This window comes from Spea bombifrons, chromosome 3, assembly GCF_027358695.1.
Source record: "Spea bombifrons isolate aSpeBom1 chromosome 3, aSpeBom1.2.pri, whole genome shotgun sequence".
NCBI lineage: Eukaryota > Metazoa > Chordata > Amphibia > Anura > Pelobatidae > Spea > Spea bombifrons.
This window is the reverse complement of record NC_071089.1, coordinates 487,501-506,660: the sequence shown is the minus strand read 5'-3', so window position 1 is coordinate 506,660 and position 19,160 is coordinate 487,501. Positions and strand designations below refer to the sequence as shown.

The 19,160-nt window shown below is 55.6% G+C and overlaps 2 protein-coding genes and 1 long non-coding RNA gene across 4 annotated transcripts in view; 1 reads left to right on the top strand and 2 right to left on the bottom strand.

Annotated features, from left to right (window-relative positions):
* Positions 1 to 1,443: 1,443 nt before the first annotated feature.
* LOC128483430 (uncharacterized) lies at positions 1,444 to 1,944 on the bottom strand. Its single transcript, XR_008351069.1, has 2 exons — positions 1,711 to 1,944; positions 1,444 to 1,631 (listed from the first exon to the last, which is right to left on the bottom strand). It is a non-coding gene; the product is annotated as an uncharacterized LOC128483430 (long non-coding RNA).
* Positions 1,945 to 2,392: 448 nt separating this feature from the next.
* ZNF318 (zinc finger protein 318) lies at positions 2,393 to 10,892 on the bottom strand. Its single transcript, XM_053458969.1, has 11 exons — positions 10,750 to 10,892; positions 10,365 to 10,713; positions 8,897 to 9,021; positions 8,395 to 8,614; positions 6,721 to 8,241; positions 6,216 to 6,315; positions 5,804 to 6,060; positions 5,092 to 5,433; positions 4,827 to 4,917; positions 4,616 to 4,734; positions 2,393 to 4,330 (listed from the first exon to the last, which is right to left on the bottom strand). The coding sequence occupies exons 1-11, from the start codon at positions 10,890 to 10,892 to the stop codon at positions 2,393 to 2,395; spliced, it is 5,205 nt and encodes a 1,734-aa protein (XP_053314944.1).
* Positions 10,893 to 12,803: 1,911 nt separating this feature from the next.
* ABCC10 (ATP binding cassette subfamily C member 10) overlaps positions 12,804 to 19,160 on the top strand; it is a 12,684-nt gene continuing 6,327 nt past the window's right edge. Inside the window, exons 1-10 of one of the 2 annotated variants that reach the window (XM_053459632.1) lie at positions 12,804 to 12,850; positions 13,182 to 13,369; positions 13,904 to 15,161; positions 16,615 to 16,842; positions 16,946 to 17,102; positions 17,736 to 17,854; positions 18,278 to 18,357; positions 18,427 to 18,598; positions 18,797 to 18,895; positions 19,052 to 19,160. The exon at positions 19,052 to 19,160 is cut by the window's right edge and continues 81 nt beyond it. In XM_053459632.1, the coding sequence (XP_053315607.1) occupies positions 13,209 to 13,369; positions 13,904 to 15,161; positions 16,615 to 16,842; positions 16,946 to 17,102; positions 17,736 to 17,854; positions 18,278 to 18,357; positions 18,427 to 18,598; positions 18,797 to 18,895; positions 19,052 to 19,160 (2,383 nt within the window). In that variant the 5' untranslated portion in view covers positions 12,804 to 12,850; positions 13,182 to 13,208. Of the gene's footprint in view, positions 12,851 to 13,107; positions 13,370 to 13,903; positions 15,162 to 16,614; positions 16,843 to 16,945; positions 17,103 to 17,735; positions 17,855 to 18,277; positions 18,358 to 18,426; positions 18,599 to 18,796; positions 18,896 to 19,051 lie in introns of those variants that run through there. The other variant, XM_053459631.1, reaches the window with a different exon arrangement.

Genomic DNA, 19,160 nt, shown 5'->3' with positions numbered 1-19,160 from the left:
AAGTATTTATTTAAATTTATTGAATCAAAGTCCAGACTGACCTTCATTCCAAGAACCTGTCCGGAGAGAATCAGTGAATGAATGAGATGAATGAGCACAGCGACCAACCACAGTATGTTTCGCGCCCTGGAGGAGAAAGTAGAAGCGCGTAGAGGATACCCCAGACACCAAAGAGCAGGAGCGCACCCCCTCAAGTCATTTAAACGAATAAAGTCCCTAACAGCCCCCCCCCGTATTGCAGAATGCATCGTAAAATACCCCCTGAGTGACCCTAGCCCTCTGTGACCACTTTAATACCCATTCCCCAAAACGTAATAAAACGGCACTCACCTGAGGTGTAAGCCGCAGCGCTCCCCTCGCCACCGACAGAGAAGCTTTTCCCGTGCACCGAAGCATGTTCGATCACACACACGCGTGTAGGGGATTCTGCAGATACCCCCCAGCAGGGGTGACACCACGAACATTTAACCCCCTGCACACTATGGTTTTTCCTACATGTTTTGCCATCTTTACCATGTGGGTTTAAATTAAGATCCCCTTTTCGATGTTTGATGAAGCCACACAAAAGTTATTTTTTTCATTTAAAAACACCCAAAGAGTGCAATTATGTAAAAATCTATAATAGAACATTTTCTCTGTGTAGAGAATTTCTTCTCCGTGACCCAATTTATACCCCAAAGACTTCTTATGTGCTAGAGGGCCAGATCTACCCTTTCCATAGCACCCTACAGGGTAGTATTTTTCACCCTTCTGGTTTAAGGGGTTCAGATTGGTGAATACGAGGGGGGTGATGAATGTCAGAGTTTATTCTTAAATTATTTTTACTCTGACAATGACATCACTCCACTTGCTGTTTACTTTTAATTTATATTTCGTTAAAAGCCCACTTTTCCCCTTTGTGGGAAGAGGGAGACATTTCTCACGCCTCCTTCCCGCTGTGATCAGCAAGCAGGGCATCACATCGCTGATCAATGTGCGCAATCGGATCCCAGCAGGCTCTAGGAAGACCTTCCCGGGTCTCCTGCCCTCCAGAGACATTCTAGCGGGCATCAGCAGTGACAGCTAATGGAAGGGAACGTCCAATCACAGGATCGGGCATTCCGTGTATAGCGGTGTAAAAAGTACTCACGCCGTTACACACTATCAGCAAAGCTGCCTTCTGCCGACACACAATAGGCAGCCTGACCTCCCGCGCCGCGGCAAGGAGATGTCCCTGCTGCCGTGACTTACAAGTACGTCCTAAGGGTAGTCTTGCCAAACCTTTTGGCGTTCCTGCAAGTGTATAGGGTAGCTAAGGGGTTAAAAGCCAACATGCAGACATCATATGCATTAATGTGCTTACGACGGCTGTAGGAAGGACGCACACAGGACCAAGAGACCCCCCGGTAATAAATGAAACGTTTGGGCATCCGTGAAGGTAAGAATGACAAAGGCGCGCAGGAGTTGGACCACCTCTTTATTTACACAGAATTCAGAGAAATTTTCAGCTGAGGTTTTCAAGCGGTCAGCAGCGAGCCCGGCCCCCTGGAGCCACGAAAAACAACAGGAGCTGGAGATCAAACAGCGTCCTTGGATCCGGCAGAAGACATTCATTCCCCGTCGGCAGACGAGCAGCCGAGTCTGAACTGCAACTGGAGACAAACCAGCAAGTAAAGCATCTGCAGAGACCCCCCGCGCCCCCCAACATCACCAAACCTACAGCAGCCTTACCAGAGGGTCTCGCCGCCGGGAATCCGCAGCCTGGAAAACCAGCAACGTTCTCAAAACAAAGAGCAGACTACAAGCCGGCAGACAAAAACGGCCCGGCGGCCCCACAGAACGATCTTCCCGTCTCCGGAACTCTTCCACGCGAGAAGCGCCTTCAGCGCACCGAGGAGCCCAACATTCCGATTAAAAGTCACAGAGAAGGAAGAAAGGAGCCACTCGACAAATCGAATGCGAAACGGCCCGAAGCGGGACATCAAACAGCGAATTCCCGTTATACAAACATTAAAAAAACAAGAAGCACTCCATCCTTTCCCAGGAGACGGCAGCGACGTCGTTTAACATACATCCAGGTAAACAGTTTATCGTAACCAGCCCCAAACATCAATAGTTACATACACGGCGTCTACTTCAACGTATTTACAGAAACAAAGGCAATAAGGCAACGTCCCGATGCTCGTGACACGCGTACAGACAGCGCACACGTTACACCGATGACACGTTTCAGGTGAATTCCCTGTTCTGCCTGGAAGTGGATCTTCGTCCACGGACTCTTGGGCCGCAGCTCACTTCTCCAGACCTAGTCGAGGATGAAAACTGATAGAGAGGACACGGGGAACAGCTGATAACATGCACAGTAACAAAGGGTTAACGGAAAGGGTGAACAAACCACATGCTATCTGGAGAGTTAATCTGAGTCGCACGTGGTCATCACAGCCAAGTCCTCCATGGAATATTCCGGAGAGATGTCCATTTCCACTTCTTCTCTGTTGGGAGACCCGGGTCTGGCCCCGGCCGCCCTGAGCGGGCTTTTGGCGACCGCAGAAGTCGCGTGCGTTTTCGGTGAACCCGTGAAAACCGTTACGTCCGGAGCCTCCGGTGCTTCCTCCTCACAAGCCATGTCGGAATCGTCGGCCGACTCCGGGACCTGCGCTGTGACAGGCGGTTTGTCGGCTTTCTTTTCTGGAATTGTGCTTTTCGGCTGGACAGGTAGAACGGCCAAACCTACTGGAGAATCAGCTTCAGCGTCTTGGTCTTCAGAAGTGGTTACGTCTTCAGGGTCATCTTCGGGGGCCACTAGCTTGTAGTAGGATTCAATTCCCTCCTGGAACCTAGGCCTGGCACTCGCGTGTCCTGGGGCCGTTTGGTTCCTGGAAGAGATTATGGGGGTGCTACCGCTGGCATTGGGAACCCTAGAGGAGGAAGATCGTTTGTCCGGACCGTGGCAGAACAGAGAGGTCGGCAGAGGCAGCGGCTCCCTTTTAAACTTCTGAATAAGCTTGGCCGTGTTACTGTAGACCGACCCGGTCCCCCCCGCGGAGTCTACTGGGGGAATTACCACGGGACTGGTTTTGCCCTGCTGACTGACCGGAGACGGGGCACATTTCTGTGGTGTAATGGCAGCCGCATTGACGGGGTGGCTCTTTAGGGTGGATTTATTAGCAGCTGCCTTAGCTTGGGCTTGCTGGCTGCCTGTCAGGGTCTTACCGCTTTGCGTCGGCTCCACGCCAGCCGCTCGTTGGGACGGCTTATTGGAAGACGGTGAAACGCTACCAGAAGCCGCAAGGCGTGGGGTCTCGGGGACGTTACCTTTCTGTGCAGATAGAGGAGACTTGGAACCCTCGTTCCTCCTGGAGGCTGAAGGTTCGTTCTTTATCTGCACAGCCTTGGCGCCGGCCGCCTTGAAGCTGCCCGGATGCAGATTGGGACTCAGCTTCTTCTCGGAATCTTTGTCCTTGTGAAACATATCAAACGCTTCCGAGAATCGGCCCCTCTGGGTCCCCGCACCGACATGAGGAGGAGGCATCTTTTGGAGGTCGGACTTCTGACTCGAGGACTCAAGTGCCTTTTTGGCAGAGAGCTCCGGCCCAGAGACCGCTTTGCCAACGACTTGGTTCTGCGACGATTCCCTTTTATCTTTGTCTTGCCCTCCAAAGGCCTTGGAAGCGTCTTGAGAGATCTCTTCAGCCTTCGAAGGTTTGGAACTGGACTTGGAAGATGACTTGATGGATAAAAACGCGTTGAGAGGGGCTGGCTTGCTAAGCGGAGCAACACCAGACTTTCTCAGCACACTTATCGGGACGGGTAGATTGGGCCTTACTTTGGTTTGCGGTACCAAGCTCGGTGAAGCGGTGGACGAGGAGCTGGAGCTTCCATGAGAACCGCTGCCTTTACCCATGAGTTTGATTTCGATGCTCTTGTTGCGAGCCGCGGGAGTCTTCCCTTCCTCCTCTTTCTGCTTGCCATGGGCTGCACTTTCGTCCTTCGAGGCTTCGCCTGCCGCATTCTGGGATTTGCTTTCTTGGGTTTTCCAGGAGAACTTCCCAAAGGACTGCGTCCTCCCCAGCTCCGATCTCTCGGGTTTCAGGTTTTGCCGGGCATCTGGTTTAGCGGGCGGCGGGGCGACGGCGCTCTGCTTCTGCTTGGCGCTCTCCTTCTGCTTGGCGCTCTCCTCCTCGTTGTCCGCTCTGGCCCTTTTGAATTTGCTTTCTCCTGCGGATTCATTAAATTGCTCGAAGAGCTTCCGCTTCTGTTCGTCTTTCTGCTTGTGCAGCGCCTCCTCCGCGACGGCCTTCTGCTTGTTTTGTCTCTTCTGCTCGTATTGAGGGTTGTCATCCGTATATTTCTAGAAAAGAGAAACAACGTGCGTTGACTTCGGACGTTCATCACGAGCGTAACCGCGATTATAAACGTGGAATTACGAGACCGGGGACGCGGTGGAAGATTGAGACTAGCGGCTTTCATACATGCGCAGGCATCGCACATCCTATGTGAGGAAATGGCTCGCATTATTTATTTACGGGGACTCTGGGCTGAAATGGAAGCGATCGTAAGCAGTTACGTGCCCGTGAGTTATTAAGACCCAGTCGCTCGGCCAGAGGAGTCTGCTTTTGGGGTAAAGAAAAGTCACCTTATACTTGTCATTGTGAGCAAACGTTCTCAAGTGTTGCTCGGCGCAGGTCTGATCGGCGAGCTGCTCCTCGCAGAGCTGGCAGTAGAAGCCGTTAGTAGGAAACAAGAACTCGAGGCCTGTAATGCGGAACGGCAGCGTGAGGAGACGGCACGGTAACCGACGGTTACAAAGCCACAGCGGATACGGCCGGAAGCCGGCGCTCGCTCACCTTTCATGGGAACGGCCAGCGTCTGCCTCCCTGGGGGCTTCGCTTCACCCTCCGTCTTTTTTGCCCAGGGGCGCTTGGGTGGGTTGGACATCTATTTGGAGATTAAGGGAATAAGTGTTTAAGCTTCATCATCATCACGATCACTAACACCGCTGCTAACGATCGCTTATCACCCTCAAGGCAGACGCCGCCGCGGACGGAGCGGCATTATCTGCACTCTGACTCGGGACACGTGACGTACACGCTGTAAGATGGCGGCTCGTACCTGGACGTGCTTTTTACTGTGCATGTGAAGCAGGTAGTCGATGACGGTCGTGCAGACTGAGTCGCAATCCTCGCACCAGTGGTAACCTTCATCGTAATACTCAAACAACTGAGACAGGTCAATGGAAAGCGGCTCCTTGGAGGTAGTCTTGGTGGCCGGCTCGGCGGGGCGAGGGCTTTTAGGCCTGGCCTTCACCTCGGGGCTCGGGGAGCTGGAGGCTCTGGACCGCGACGATGTCTTCTTCTGGTCGGATTTCGGAGGAGTGCTCCTAGGTTTTGGGTCGCTCTTTGAGTCTTCTTTGGATTTGGTGTCGTTTGTGTTTCTAAAGTGGCTTCCCGAGTCCTGAATCAAAAACAAGAGCGGTCAACGAGCAGAAAGACTTACAATAAAGCATAAGGGGAGAATAAACCACAGAATAATCGGGTTTAATCGCACATAAATCACACCCACGTAACACCTTCTGTGTCTAAATACCACGTCACCCACGCGGGACCATTATTAATATATATACACACACTATATATATATATACACATACACACTATATATATATATATACATACACTGCATCCAGGAGGCGCGCATATAGAGATGAATGACCATAAACAGATTCCCGACCCCGTTTATTAGACAGCCGGCAGGTCTCAGTCGGTTATGTCCCCGGGAGAGAGAGACAGAATAAGCGCACGTCTCGAGCCGGGGAGATCTTTACCCTGGAGGAGTGTACGGTGGGGCCGATGACCTTCTTGGGAGCGTGGGCCGGCGAACGCCTGTCTGCTAACTCGGCAGGGGCAGCTCCCAAAATCTCCGCCACCTTGGTGAGCTGCTGCTGCTTCTGAATGGCCGCCTGCAGCTCCTTGCGCAGGACGGACAGTTGCTTCTGCGCGTTCTCCACCGCGTTGTTCAGCTCCTCCAGAAGGGGGTCTTTGTGCCCATCCTTTTCCCGGCGCTTCTTCCGCAGAAGGATGCCTAAGGAGACAGCGGGGGACACGCGTGTGACATACGAGGCTGCACGCGGGACAGGTTCAGGGCCGGTACCAAGCCGTGTTTTGTTTGGGGGTTTACGCTTTTGGGCCGCCGTCGCAGGCAGACACACGCGGCAGCCATGCCGAGGAAGCTCTTACCCTGCTGGACGCGCAGCTGCTCCACCTTGGCGCACAGAGAGTCTAAACTCGCGGTCTTCGTCCTCTGTTCTTTCCTTAAGTCATCCAGCTCTTCCAGGACCTTCAACAGACGGGGCTTTAAATTTGGATCAAAGTGCACCCCGCGCCAACCCCCTATCGCTAGGATTCAGCTCCAGGGCGGTCTGACGCCGACCGGCTCTGTCTCGGGGCCCCAGGGCGAGCTCTGCGGCTCAGGCACCGCGTGTAAAAGCTTTAATGACAAACAACCTCACGCTAAAGGGCGTGACGCACACACAGCCCGGACCCAGAGACACGGAACACAATACACGGCAATCAATCTCCAGAACGAAACGGGATCTGGAGATCAAAGTAACGGCGGCGCTTTTTCCTTCAGCAACTTAGTATCTGATTCCGCCCCGAACTCAGATAAAGTCTGTACCTGAGCGCTGAAATTCCGCCTGCCGCCATCCCCGACAGAAACGTGAACTCACTCCGGCGCACTTACCTTCTGTTTCTCTATCTCCTTGTTATTGCGCTCTGCCTCCTGCTTCTCTATCAGCTGATGCACCTGCACGGCCAGGGCTTCTTTTTTCCCCACGGCGAGAACTTCTGCATTCTCACTCGTTTCAATGACACGTAAGTTGCTGCGACTGATAGTCGTGGAATGGGACACCACCATGTGAGAGAGCGTTGGCGGCGGCGGCACGTGAGTGGGGGAGGGCTGGTGAACCTGCGGATAGACCGACCAGCTGGAGGTGGGATAGGCGACGTAGGGCGTGTAGGGATTGTAGGCAGGAGGGGGTATGCCGTAGCTCGGCATGATCTGCGCACCGGAGGGGTAAGGAGAATAAACCTGCATCTGCGAGGGACTGATGGGTGCCGGGGTCGGCTCGGACAGAGAAGGAATGGCCTGAGTGGCCGGGGGAGTGTGATCTCTGAGCCTGGGTATCGGCTTGGCGTCCAGCTCGTGAGTTGTGGGAGACTCCGGCTCTCTCCTCCTGGCGGCGGGGGACATATCGTGTTTCCGGGGTCTCGAGTCAGCGGGTTTCGGGTCAGTTACACTAGGCCGGCACTCCGGCGTCTGCTGGGAGCTCCCGGGGAGGCTCTTCTTTCCGTGAAGCCTCTCCTGAGTTCTTACGGCTAATTTGCCGATTTCCGCCACGCCGATATCGAGACCGATGGCTTTTAGGAGGTCGTGGATCTTCTCGTACTGCTGCTTGTTGGCCAAGTTCTTTGGCGCTGAAGTAGAAGGAGCTGGAGGAGTGGGACTCGGGGCAGACTGCGCTGAAGCTGGGGGGTTATGGACAACAGGTTTGGGGGCAGCTGAAGCTGGAGGCCGACTGACAGCCCCGGGGGTTGGTTTCTTTGACTCCTCGTCTCCGTATAAGAACCTCTCCTCATCCTCTATTTCCGCACGGCTTCTGAATTTCTTCTCTGGCGGTTTGCTGGTTTCTGCCCTCTTCGGAGATGGCGCCATGTTGTTCCCGCTGTCCTTCGGCGGCTCATTCGTTGAGACCACGCTCTTCGGGGGTTGGGCTTTTTGCTGGGCAGCCCCTTTGGGGTCGGGAAACTTTGCGGAGGGGTTGTAAGGGATGCCTTGGGCTTCACACGCGCTCTTGTTAAACATGTGCAAGAAATTACCCATTTTAGAAGAATATTGGCTGCTCTTGGTCTCCTCCAGGCCGAGTTGGGTGCCGCCGCCGCCGCTCGAGGTCTGGTTATTGGCTGTAGCCGGCGGTGCGATTTCTCCCGAGGCGAGGATGGAGTTACTGCACGGAAAACCCGACTCATTGATCACGTTTGGCCCTAGACTGGACTTGATGGCAGCGGATCCGGTTGGGCTGTTCTGATTGGCTGGAGCTCCGGTCTTCAGTAAGGTAGATGTACCGTCTGCTAGCGCCCCGCCTGTGACACCCGCGCTGCTGGAGGAGGAGGAACCTGCGGCTCTTTCCACGAGGGAAGGATTAGCCGACGGGAAGAGGCAAGTGCTGGACGTCTCCTTGTGGCTCGAGTAACTATTGATCTGCTGATGAGAGAAGGAAAGTATTCATTCAAGGAAAAAACTTCTAGGTTTAAGCCTGACCAATCATGGAAGGGTTATATACCCCACGGCGGGGGGCGGGGGCTGCCACGCGAACGGGCTTTTGGCGAGCTGCCACAGCCTTGCCGTTCTACTTACCCCGCCGGCCGTGTTTACGCTCTCCACTTCTGGGCGCTTCTTCAGGATGGATTTCTTGGGCATGGGAAGCGGCTCTTCTGGGGGCCGCTTCAAATCTTTTGCCCAAGCCTGGAAGTTCGGAGTAACGGGAGGATACCCCGACGGAGGCAGCTCGCCGACTGCATGGTATTTGCCGGGAACATCCCCAGGGCCAGAGCCGGACGGTCTCGGACCAACAGACCTACCAAAGATGGTGCAAAATCAGGAGGGAGAAAGGATCCCACTAACCTCCTCGTCCCCCGAGCGGCGGTCCTTAGAGGGACTCTGCAGCCACCTGCGTTGCATTTAAATGTCGCACCAACGTTAGACAAAGATCGTTTCTAATAACAGCATGGCAACGACGGCAAAACGTGGGGGACTAAAGCCTCAGTGAGGAAAGGGTTAAATCGCCTGATCCGAACCATTTCAGTGTAACATAAGCAGAAATCGGGAAGGGTTAAAACACTTTCACCACTCTCCTCACCCTCCATCATACCTGTCCAGAGCTCTGGGGCAGGTGCGCTCTTCGGCGCGCATGCGCAGCGGATCATTGTGGGGAGCAGACGGGTCACTGGATGCAGCGGAGCGGAAGCCAGGAGAGCTTCGAGGCTGCGGGGAGAAAACACGAGTGAACACGGAACACGGAACGGCAAACGGAACGGCACACGGAACCACAAGCTTACACCTTGCCCAGGTTGCCAGTCCACAAATTCAACCAAGCCAAAGGGACCACCGTAACCACACACACAGGGGCCACTGCCAGGCAGGGGGTGCAGACTACCCACACACAGGGGCCACTGCCACGCCGGGGGTGCAGACTACCCACACACAGGGGCCACTGCCACGCCGGGGGTGCAGACTACCCACACACAGGGGCCACTGCCAGGCAGGGGGTGCAGACTACCCACACACAGGGGCCACTGCCAGGCAGGGGGTGCAGACTACCCACACACAGGGGCCACTGCCAGGCCGGGGGTGCAGACTACCCACACACAGGGGCCACTGCCAGGCCGGGGGTGCAGACTACCCACACACAGGGGCCACTGCCAGGCCGGGGGTGCAGACTACCCACACACAGGGGCCACTGCTAGGCAGGGGGTGCAGACTACCCACACACAGGGGCCACTGCCAGGCAGGGGGTGCAGACTACACACACACAGGGGCCACTGCCAGGCAGGGGGTGCAGACTACACACACACAGGGGCCACTGCCAGGCAGGGGGTGCAGACTACACACACACAGGGGCCACTGCCAGGCAGGGGGTGCAGACTACCCACACACAGGGGCCACTGCCAGGCAGGGGGTGCAGACTACCCACACACAGGGGCCACTGCCAGGCCAGGGGTGCAGACTACCCACACACAGGGGCCACAGCCAAGCCGGGGGTGCAGACTACCCACACACAGGGGCCACTGCCAGGCCGGGGGTGCAGACTACCCACACACAGGGGCCACTGCCAGGCAGGGGGTGCAGACTACCCACACACAGGGGCCACTGCCAGGCAGGGGGTGCAGACTACCCACACACAGGGGCCACTGCCAGGCCGGGGGGGGGGTTACCAGACTACCCATACACACAGGGGCCACAGCCAAGCCGGGGGTGCAGACTACCCACACACAGGGGCCACTGCCAGGCCGGGGGTGCAGACTACCCACACACAGGGGCCACTGCCAGGCAGGGGGTGCAGACTACCCACACACAGGGGCCACTGCCAGGCCGGGGGGGGGTTGCCAGACTACCCATACACACAGGGGCCACAGCCAAGCCGGGGGTGCAGACTACCCACACACAGGGGCCACTGCCAGGCCGGGGGTGCAGACTACCCACACACAGGGGCCACTGCCAGGCAGGGGGTGCAGACTACCCACACACAGGGGCCACAGCCAAACCAGGGGTCACCATCAGGTCAGGGAATATGTTAAAGAGGCGTGGCTATGTAAATGAGCGCTCACCTCGTAAGAGTAGCGGGACTCTTCGCTAGGCGAGCGGCGAGACCGGCCCCGGGACCTGGAGCGCCGCGGCCTGGATCTGGAGCGATCCCGGGATCTGGAGCGCCTCGTTCTTGACTTGGAACGGCCCCGGGATCTGGAGCGAGAACGAGAGCGACCCCGAGACCTGGAACGGTGAGACCGGCCTGGTGAGCGGCCCCGGGACCTGGAGCGCTGTGGTCTGCCCGGAGAAGAGGAGTCGGCCCAGCTAGGCGGGCTCTGATGTATTTCAGTGATATTGTCTTCCGTCCAGTCCGGGGACTGAGCTGGGCGCACCGGGGTCCGGTACATGGTGACGGTCCCAGACTTGCCACTGCATGTGCGTGCGCGCGCGCCGACTGCGTCTTACGTCAGCACGCAGCCGCCATCTTTTTCCACCCGCTCACTGTGAGGTGCAGCCGCCATCTTACTCCTCCCTGTCCTGAGAGTGCCCTCGGGGAAGTGCAGCTGCCGTCTTACTCCTCCCTGCCCTCGGTGTGGTGCAGCCGCCATACTACGACACCCAGAGCACCCGCAGTCCTCCCAGTGTGTGTCACAGAGACTCCGGAGGCAGCGGGAAATACATTTTCTGACGGCTGCTAATAATCCCACGTGATATTCCTGCTATAAATACTGACACTTCAGCCATCGCTCTTCACCCCTCAGTATAGTTCTGCTTCAGTGTAATGGGCTCTATGTATCCCCCATGCAGTTACCCCGCTGCATTAACGTTCGCCATATATAATATATAAATATAAATAATATATCTCATTATTATCTTTTTATTTTTATAGCGCTTCATACAGATTTTCCATGGGTCTGGCAAGACAAAGCGATGCATTAGGTGGAGAGACAAAGGAACCATCCCAACACGGAGCGCTCCACATCACAACCGCCAAACGGTCCTCCTCCCCTGCTGCCCCGTTCCCCCCTCCTCCTCCTCCTCCTCCCCTGCTGCCCCGTTCCCTCCTCCTCCTCTGCTGCCCCGTTCCCTCCTCCTCCTCCTCTGCTGCCCCGTTCCCTCCTCCTCCTCCCCTGCTGCCCCGTTCCCTCCTCCTCCTCCCCTGCTGCCCCGTTCCCTCCTCCTCCTCCCCTGCTGCCCCGTTCCCTCCTCCTCCTCCTCCCCTGCTGCCCCGTTCCCTCCTCCTCCTCCTCCTCCCCTGCTGCCCCGTTCTCCCTCCTCCTCCTCCCCTGCTGCCCCGTTCCCCCTTCTCTTACCTCCTTATTCCACACAAACCCCCGTTAGATTGTAAGCTCATGGGAGCAGAGCCCTCTATATGGCTAACACGCTAATGTTATGTCCGGTAGTGACCGGTCTCGCTGCGCTCCGGAGTCTGCTGGCGCTACAGAAATAAATAATGTAATGAGTCGCTCTCAGCTTCCGTTATGCCGCATCTGGGAAACGTGACCCCGAAACACCAGCGCTGTTCCCCGCTTCATTCACTGTATATATAATACCTGCCAAGTGCCCCTGTTGTGTTTTGCCAGTCCCTCCATATACAAATGTAATGTATTTATATGCGTTTTTCTCTTAGATATATGTAAATATATCAGAAGGTGGCGCCTCGCGTCCAGGAGGTATCGCTGCGCCGGTTCCTGATCACTCCTGTGAGTCACTCCTGGCACCGCAGCCCTGGCTCATAAATACAGCTTATTAAAAGTGCAAAGAGCAAAGCCCGAGATCCTGCGTGGCCCTGGACATCCAGCGAGGACAGCGGCCGTTACCGGGAGATCCTGCGTGGCCCCGGAAATCCAGCGAGGGCAGCAGCCGTTACCGGGAGATCCCGCTTCATCGGTAAAGACTGGAGTACGAGTGGGGGTTAGTTCAGAACCAAGGGGGTGATGGCGGGAGGAAGAGAGCGGAATGAGCTTTACTTTCCTAGGCAGAGCTCTACATCTTCTGCTAGAGCCGCCTCGCTTGTCCTCAGGGGACTAATTACCCACCATAACGGGACCGGTAACCCCACCCTTCTCGCCATAAGGGGGACCGGTAACCCTGCCCTTTTCGCCATCAGGTCAATAATAATGCGATCATTGTCATATATATATATATCTATATATATAGTGGAGGGGGACTGGTTAAACTAAACAGGGAAACTTGGCAGGTATGTATAATACATATATCTCACACATTGGCCCTCCGGTAAACACATTACAAAGGCAAGGCTTCCTTTACGCTACAGACTATGATGGCGCCATATAAAACACTAAATAATTCATACTGCGGCTCCCACCAATACAATGGCTGATAAATTGCTTCTGGAGTCATAAATCTGAACGGCGCCCAACAGCTGACGCTAGATGGCAGCACTTACACCAAGTCCTCCAACAGCATTAACTAACAGGCGCTCTGTACAGCAGGAGGCGGCTCTATGGCTGTTGTCGCTATAGGAAACGTGTTGGTTCGTTAGCAATTCCCTTCCCCAGTGGTACACAGACGGGCTAATGTAGTTCCGCTTTCCTGAGTGAAGGTAGCCGGGTGGGGGTACATGGAAGGAGAATGTGGCCCCTGGGGGTGGGTTACAGGGTAGAAACTGGCCCTGGAAATGGGGTATACTAAAGATGGCAGAATACGCTCCTGGGGTGGTCCCGAGTGAACGGAACCGTCTCTGTCTACAAGCCTTGAGAGACAGTCAGGGACGGTATGGGAGACAGTCTGGCTGTTGGTGAGGAGTTATGAGAGTGCTGGAGTTGAATGAATTAGACATGCTGTGGAATTCTTTGAGACAGTTAGTGGGGGTATTTGGGAGAGTTGGGATCTGAGGGGCCCTGTCCGCTTAATGTTCTGTCTCTTCCTCGTAGAGTTTGCGGCTGCCCCCGGTGCTCGGGATGGAGGCAGTGGTGGCTGAGCTGTGTGGGACGTCCCCGGCAGACCCTCTACCCGTGTGGGTGAACGGCCATGTTGGTGTCTGCTTTAACCAGCTAATCCTGAGCACCCTCCCGCACGCGCTCCTGGCCGTGAGCAGCGGCTGCCACGCCAGGGCCCACAGGTAATCCCGCGGTGTGGCGCATGGTGATTATCCAATTATATATCTGCTAAAAAAAGAACTTAAAAACAGGAGAACTGAGAGAATGCAGGTGTCCAGGAATGTGAGTTTCTGTCATCTTTTGGGTGTTTGTAGACGATGTCCAGCCAGTCAGAAATATTACAATTTGTCTCCGCTAGTAGCCATTTCTGGGTCTCTTTACCCCAGAGTGGTCGAGGAACCTGCCCTGCAAACCCCCAGCTTAGTGAATAAACCCCACTGTTACGGGGATACCTTGTCATCATATAAATCACATGAGACTGTGGGGTTTACGCTGCTTGATATAGTTACTCAGGTGGTCTCGGTTACCGTAACGTTTCCGTGTATAGTGAGACTCCTGTAACCGCAAAGTGACAGCCACCTCCCAGAGAGCGTCTTGTGGTCCCCGGGGCATGGAGGCTACAGATGGAGAGGTGGCCAGGCTTCAGGTACACGGAAGGTTCATGCGGAGGGCTGGCCCCTTCCACGCCGCGCTTCATGAGATTCTTCTCTCTCCAGGCTTTGTTGGTCCGGTCCCCCCAGCTCGGCCTGGATGTGCCGGATGGTTGTCTCCTTCTTGCTGGCCGTTTCTTCGTTGAGTGACCTTCTGATGGGAGCCATATTTCCACATCAGGTTCCTTCTAGCATGGAGGTCCTTTCAGGAGGTGTATCCTGCCTGTCCTGGATCTCTCATCTCCTGGCGCTGTTCTCACTCCGGCGGACGCGGTGCAGCCGTTCTCGCGGCCCTCTGAGCCTGCTGCTTCCGGTTGTTCTCCTGGTCCCAGCGCTGGTGATCACAGACATGACGCTCTGTCAGGAAGGAGCTGTCTCCGCTCCCCTGAATCCTGTTCTCCTTTCCCGCTTCTCCCTTTCATGTCTCCGACTTTGCTTTATCATTATATATGTAGGGGCCTTCCTGGCTCCCCCCCAGCACACCAGGGGTCCCATCCCAATCTCTATCAATGATGATGATGACCGGTCCCCGCTGCTCTCGTCACCTCACAGTCCCGGTAGGCAGGTACCTGCCGAGGATGGGGAAAGCTGGTTGTCTCGCTTCTTCTACCACTGGATGAACCCTCTTATGCAGCATGGGGCAAAGGGAGGCTTAAAAGGCCCCCAGGATTTGTATTTGCTCCCCCAGCGCCTCCACACGGCCAGAGTCCGCCAGGAATTCCAGGCTCAGGCCGGCTCTGGAGCATCCAATCTTTTGTCACGTTTACATGGCTGCTTTGGGGCACGATATTACTCGCTGGGGCTACTGAAACTCGGGGGAAGTGTTCTGGGGTTCTTGGGCCCTCTGCTACTGAACCTGCTGGTGAATTTCATGGAGACGGGCCTGGAGCCTCTGAGCTGGGGCGTACTGTATGCGCTGGGTCTGTTTGCTAGCGGCTTTCTCTCTGCATTGCTGCAGAACCAATTCACGCACGAGGTGAACAAGCTGATGCTGGCGGTGAGGGCGGCCGTGCTGACCAGCGTGTACCGTAAGGCTGTCCGTGGCGAGGGAACGTGTCTGGCGGGGTTCTCGCCCGGGGAAGTAGTGAACTTCATGAGCACCGACGCGGACCGGATTTCCAACTTTTGTCGAAGCTTCCACGAGCTGTGGAGCCTTCCGCTTCAGTTCTCTGTCACGCTCTACCTCCTGTACCAGCAGGTGGGCATCGCCTTTCTGGGGGGTCTGGGACTTGCCCTGCTGCTGGTGCCACTGAACAAAGTCATCGCTAGTCGTATTATGGAGAACAACAAGGATATGCTGAGGCATAAGGATGCTCGCGTCAAGGTGAGAGAGAGTGGTGGGTGCCGGGGTAAATTCCAGCAGAGGTGGCTGGCACCGGGACAGGATCTCGGGGCTTGGGGACCCCCGCTTGCTGGGTCTGGTTATGTTTTCAGCTGAAAATGCAGGCGCTCCGCTTTTCAGCTTGTCTGCTTGCAGCTGATGACGAAGCTCTGTCCATCTGTCTGTCTGACGTTCTCCCCTATCTTGCAGCTGATGACGGAGCTCTGTCTGTCTGACATTCTCCCCTATCTTGCAGCTGATGACGAAGCTCTGTCCGTCTGTCTGTCTGACGTTCTCCCCTATCTTGCAGCTGATGACAGAGCTTTGTCTGTCCGTCTGTCCGTCTGTCTGTCTGTCTGACGTTCTCCCCTATCTTGCAGCTGATGACGGAGCTCTGTCTGTCCGTCTGTCTGTCTGACGTTCTCCCCTATCTTGCAGCTGATGACGAAGCTCTGTCCGTCTGTCTGTCTGTCTGACGTTCTCCCCTATCTTGCAGCTGATGACGGAGCTCTGTTTCTCTGTCCGTCTGTCTGTCTGACGTTCTCCCCTATCTTGCAGCTGATGACGAAGCTCTGTCCGTCTGTCTGTCTGACGTACTCCCCTATCTTGCAGCTAATGACGGAGCTCTGTCTGTCTGTCTGACGTTCTCCCCTATCTTGCAGCTGATGGCGGAGCTCTGTCCGTCTGTCTGTCTGACATACTCCCCTATCTTGCAGCTAATGACGGAGCTCTGTCCGTCTGTCTGACGTTCTCCCCTATCTTGCAGCTGATGGCGGAACTCTGTCCGTCTGTCTGTCTGACGTTCTCCCCTATCTTGCAGCTGATGACGAAGCTCTGTCCGTCTGTCCGTCTGTCTGTCTGACGTACTCCCCTATCTTGCAGCTAATGACGGAGCTCTGTCTGTCTGACGTTCTCCCCTATCTTGCAGCTGATGACGAAGCTCTGTCCGTCTGTCCGTCTGTCTGTCTGACGTACTCCCCTATCTTGCAGCTAATGACGGAGCTCTGTCTGTCTGACGTTCTCCCCTATCTTGCAGCTGATGGCGGAGCTCTGTCCGTCTGTCTGACGTTCTCCCCTATCTTGCAGCTAATGACGGAGCTCTGTCTGTCTGACGTTCTCCCCTATCTTGCAGCTGATGGCGGAGCTCTGTCCGTCTGTCTGTCTGACATACTCCCCTATCTTGCAGCTAATGACGGAGCTCTGTCCGTCTGTCTGACGTTCTCCCCTATCTTGCAGCTGATGGCGGAACTCTGTCCGTCTGTCTGTCTGACGTTCTCCCCTATCTTGCAGCTGATGACGGAGCTCTGTCTGTCTGTCTGTCTGCCTGACGTTCTCCCCTATCTTGCAGCTGATGGCGGAGCTCTGTCCATCTGTCTGTCTGACGTTCTCCCCTATCTTGCAGCTGATGGCGGAACTCTGTCCGTCTGTCTGTCTGACGTTCTCCCCTATCTTGCAGCTGATGGCGGAACTCCTTTCCGGGATGCGAGTGGTAAAGTTTTACACGTGGGAAGCGCACTTCAGTCGCAGGGTGAACTCGTTGAGGGAACAGGAGCTGCGCAGTCTCCGGGCCATCAAGCTCCTGGACGCCGTGTGTGTTTATCTGTGGGCCGCTCTCCCCGTCCTCGTCTCCATCCTCACCTTTATCACCTATGTGATGCTGGGACACCAGCTCACTGCTGCCAAGGTCAGTGCAGGCTGTGCTGGGGGCCACACGCGGACCGCGGGAGTCCGGATGAAGATAACAGGTTAAGCTGACGGGTGTCTGTTTGCCCTCCGTCCATTCTCAGGTTTTCACTGCCTTGGCTCTGGTTGGGATGCTGATTCTTCCGCTCAACAACTTCCCCTGGGTGCTGAATGGGGTCCTGGAGGCCAAAGTTTCCTTGGATCGGATCCAGCGCTTTCTGGAGCTGCCGGAGCAAAACCTTCTGAAGTATTATAGCCAAGGCAAGAGCGGTGGCAACGGGTCAGGAGGGGGTCCATGAGCTCCATGATCTGAGCGCGTGTTAACATAGAGCACGTGGACTGGACGTGGGAACGGGTCTCGTTCAGGCACATGGGAGACGAGGTACAGGCCGTCTTCTGATGGCAGCTGGGCAGAGCGCTTGCTCTTCTGCATGTCTGACTGGCTTCCCCCCCACGCAGGGACCGTTCAGGGCTGGAGATGGACCTTCTGCAAGGACTCGCTGGGATTAGACCCAGAGTAGGCTATGTCAGGGTGGGCAGATGCCACGGAGCAAAGCAGAAGGTCTTGCTTGGGGTTTCAGGCAGAAGGAGGAAAAGTCACAGATATCCTTCAAAGCCGAGAGCGGCGGGCGAGATTCCCCGCCGAGTCAGTAGATGGATAATAAGCTTTGAGATGCAGAACCGGGTCCTCCAGCTCTGTCTATATCAGAAAGGCCGACACGTGTCTTTAACCGTCTCCCAGCCCCGCCGAGGTTATGAATATGTGTTTAACCCTAAATTATGAACCACGTTCTTTGTGGCAATGATTTAAAGGACCGGGAACGCGTTTCTCTCTCTCTCAGGGGCCCCGGGTCCTCATTTGTTCCGTGTCTGTAAGTGTTCTCTGTCCTCTAGAGCCTCCAGCGGAGCCGTCCTCTGTCTTGGAGCTCCGTGATGCCTCCTTCTCCTGGGGGAGCGTACCTGAGGGATCTGCCTCGCTCCAGCTTCTCATCCAGCACCTGTCTGTCCTCAAGGTGAGCCGTGCGTTAGTGACCCCATCGAGCGGGACAGAGCCGCGCATGGGTGACTGTCCTTCTGCCAACTCGTCAATATATAGTTAATCATGTCAGATAAACCTTTCTCAGCAGCCTTATATACTATTACTTATATATATATTATATATATATAGGGATAATTAACGCCTTTTCCAGTTTATGGCCGTCTAGGTACACACACCGTATACAGAGCACAGGGTTGGGGCTTTTGTCTGTTCCACGGGGTGGCAGCAGTGTCTGAGTGTGTCATGGCTGCTATAAAGGGGCATAGGGGACCCAGACCACCGCAAAGGAGATAAAGCCCCCAGTCACCTTCTTTATTGGAAACTGAAGGATTTTGGGCTTCTTATTTGTCTTGTTCCCCCGCATTCCCCTCGATTTTCTCTCTCCTCCTAATTACAGGGGTCTCTCGTCGCCGTCGTTGGTAAAGTTGGCTGTGGGAAGAGCTCTCTGTTGGCAGCCGTCACGGGAGAGCTCAGCAGGTAACGGGAGCGGACGTGGGACTTGGTACACGCGTGTCACAATACGCTTATATGTGTCTCCTGTCGCAGGACGGGTGGCCGGTTGTTCGTCTCTGGTCAGGAGCGGGGCTTTGGCTATACAGCTCAGGAGCCCTGGATCCAGTTTGCCACCATCAGGGAGAACATACTGTTTGGGAAGGAGTTTAATGGACGCCTGTACCAGGATGTGCTGGAGGCCTGTGCCCTCACCGATGACCTGAGTGTGAGTGCGTGTCCCACAGAAAACATTTGTGTGCGTGGTCTCCCCGTTCCGTGATCTGATATCATTGGACCCCCCCCCCGCAGTAGTGTTTACAGAGGTGTTGCTCCAACAAGTATTGTCCCAAGAGCTTACCCCCCCAGCATGCAGCTTGGTGCCCCGAATGAGCCATACTGGCGTCTTCTTGTCTCCATGACTTAGATCCTGCCAGCTGGAGACCAGACGGAGGTTGGGGAGAACGGTGTCACCCTCAGCGGTGGGCAGAAGGCCCGCGTGGCGCTAGCCAGAGCCGTGTACCAGGTAACGGGCATATCGTGCCGGGTTAGATGGGGAAAGGTCTGCCTTGGGGTGAGTGGCGCGTCGCCGCAGCAACGGGTGAATGGGTGACGAACTCGGGGGGTAAATGGGGGGGGGGGGGAGAATAACCCAGAACCGACTGAGAAAACTCTTCTTCAGGAGAAGGATCTTTATATTCTCGATGACCCCTTGGCTGCAGTGGATGCCGATGTGGCGTCTCACCTGATGGAGAGATGCATTCTGGGAATCCTTGGTAACAGGACCAGGA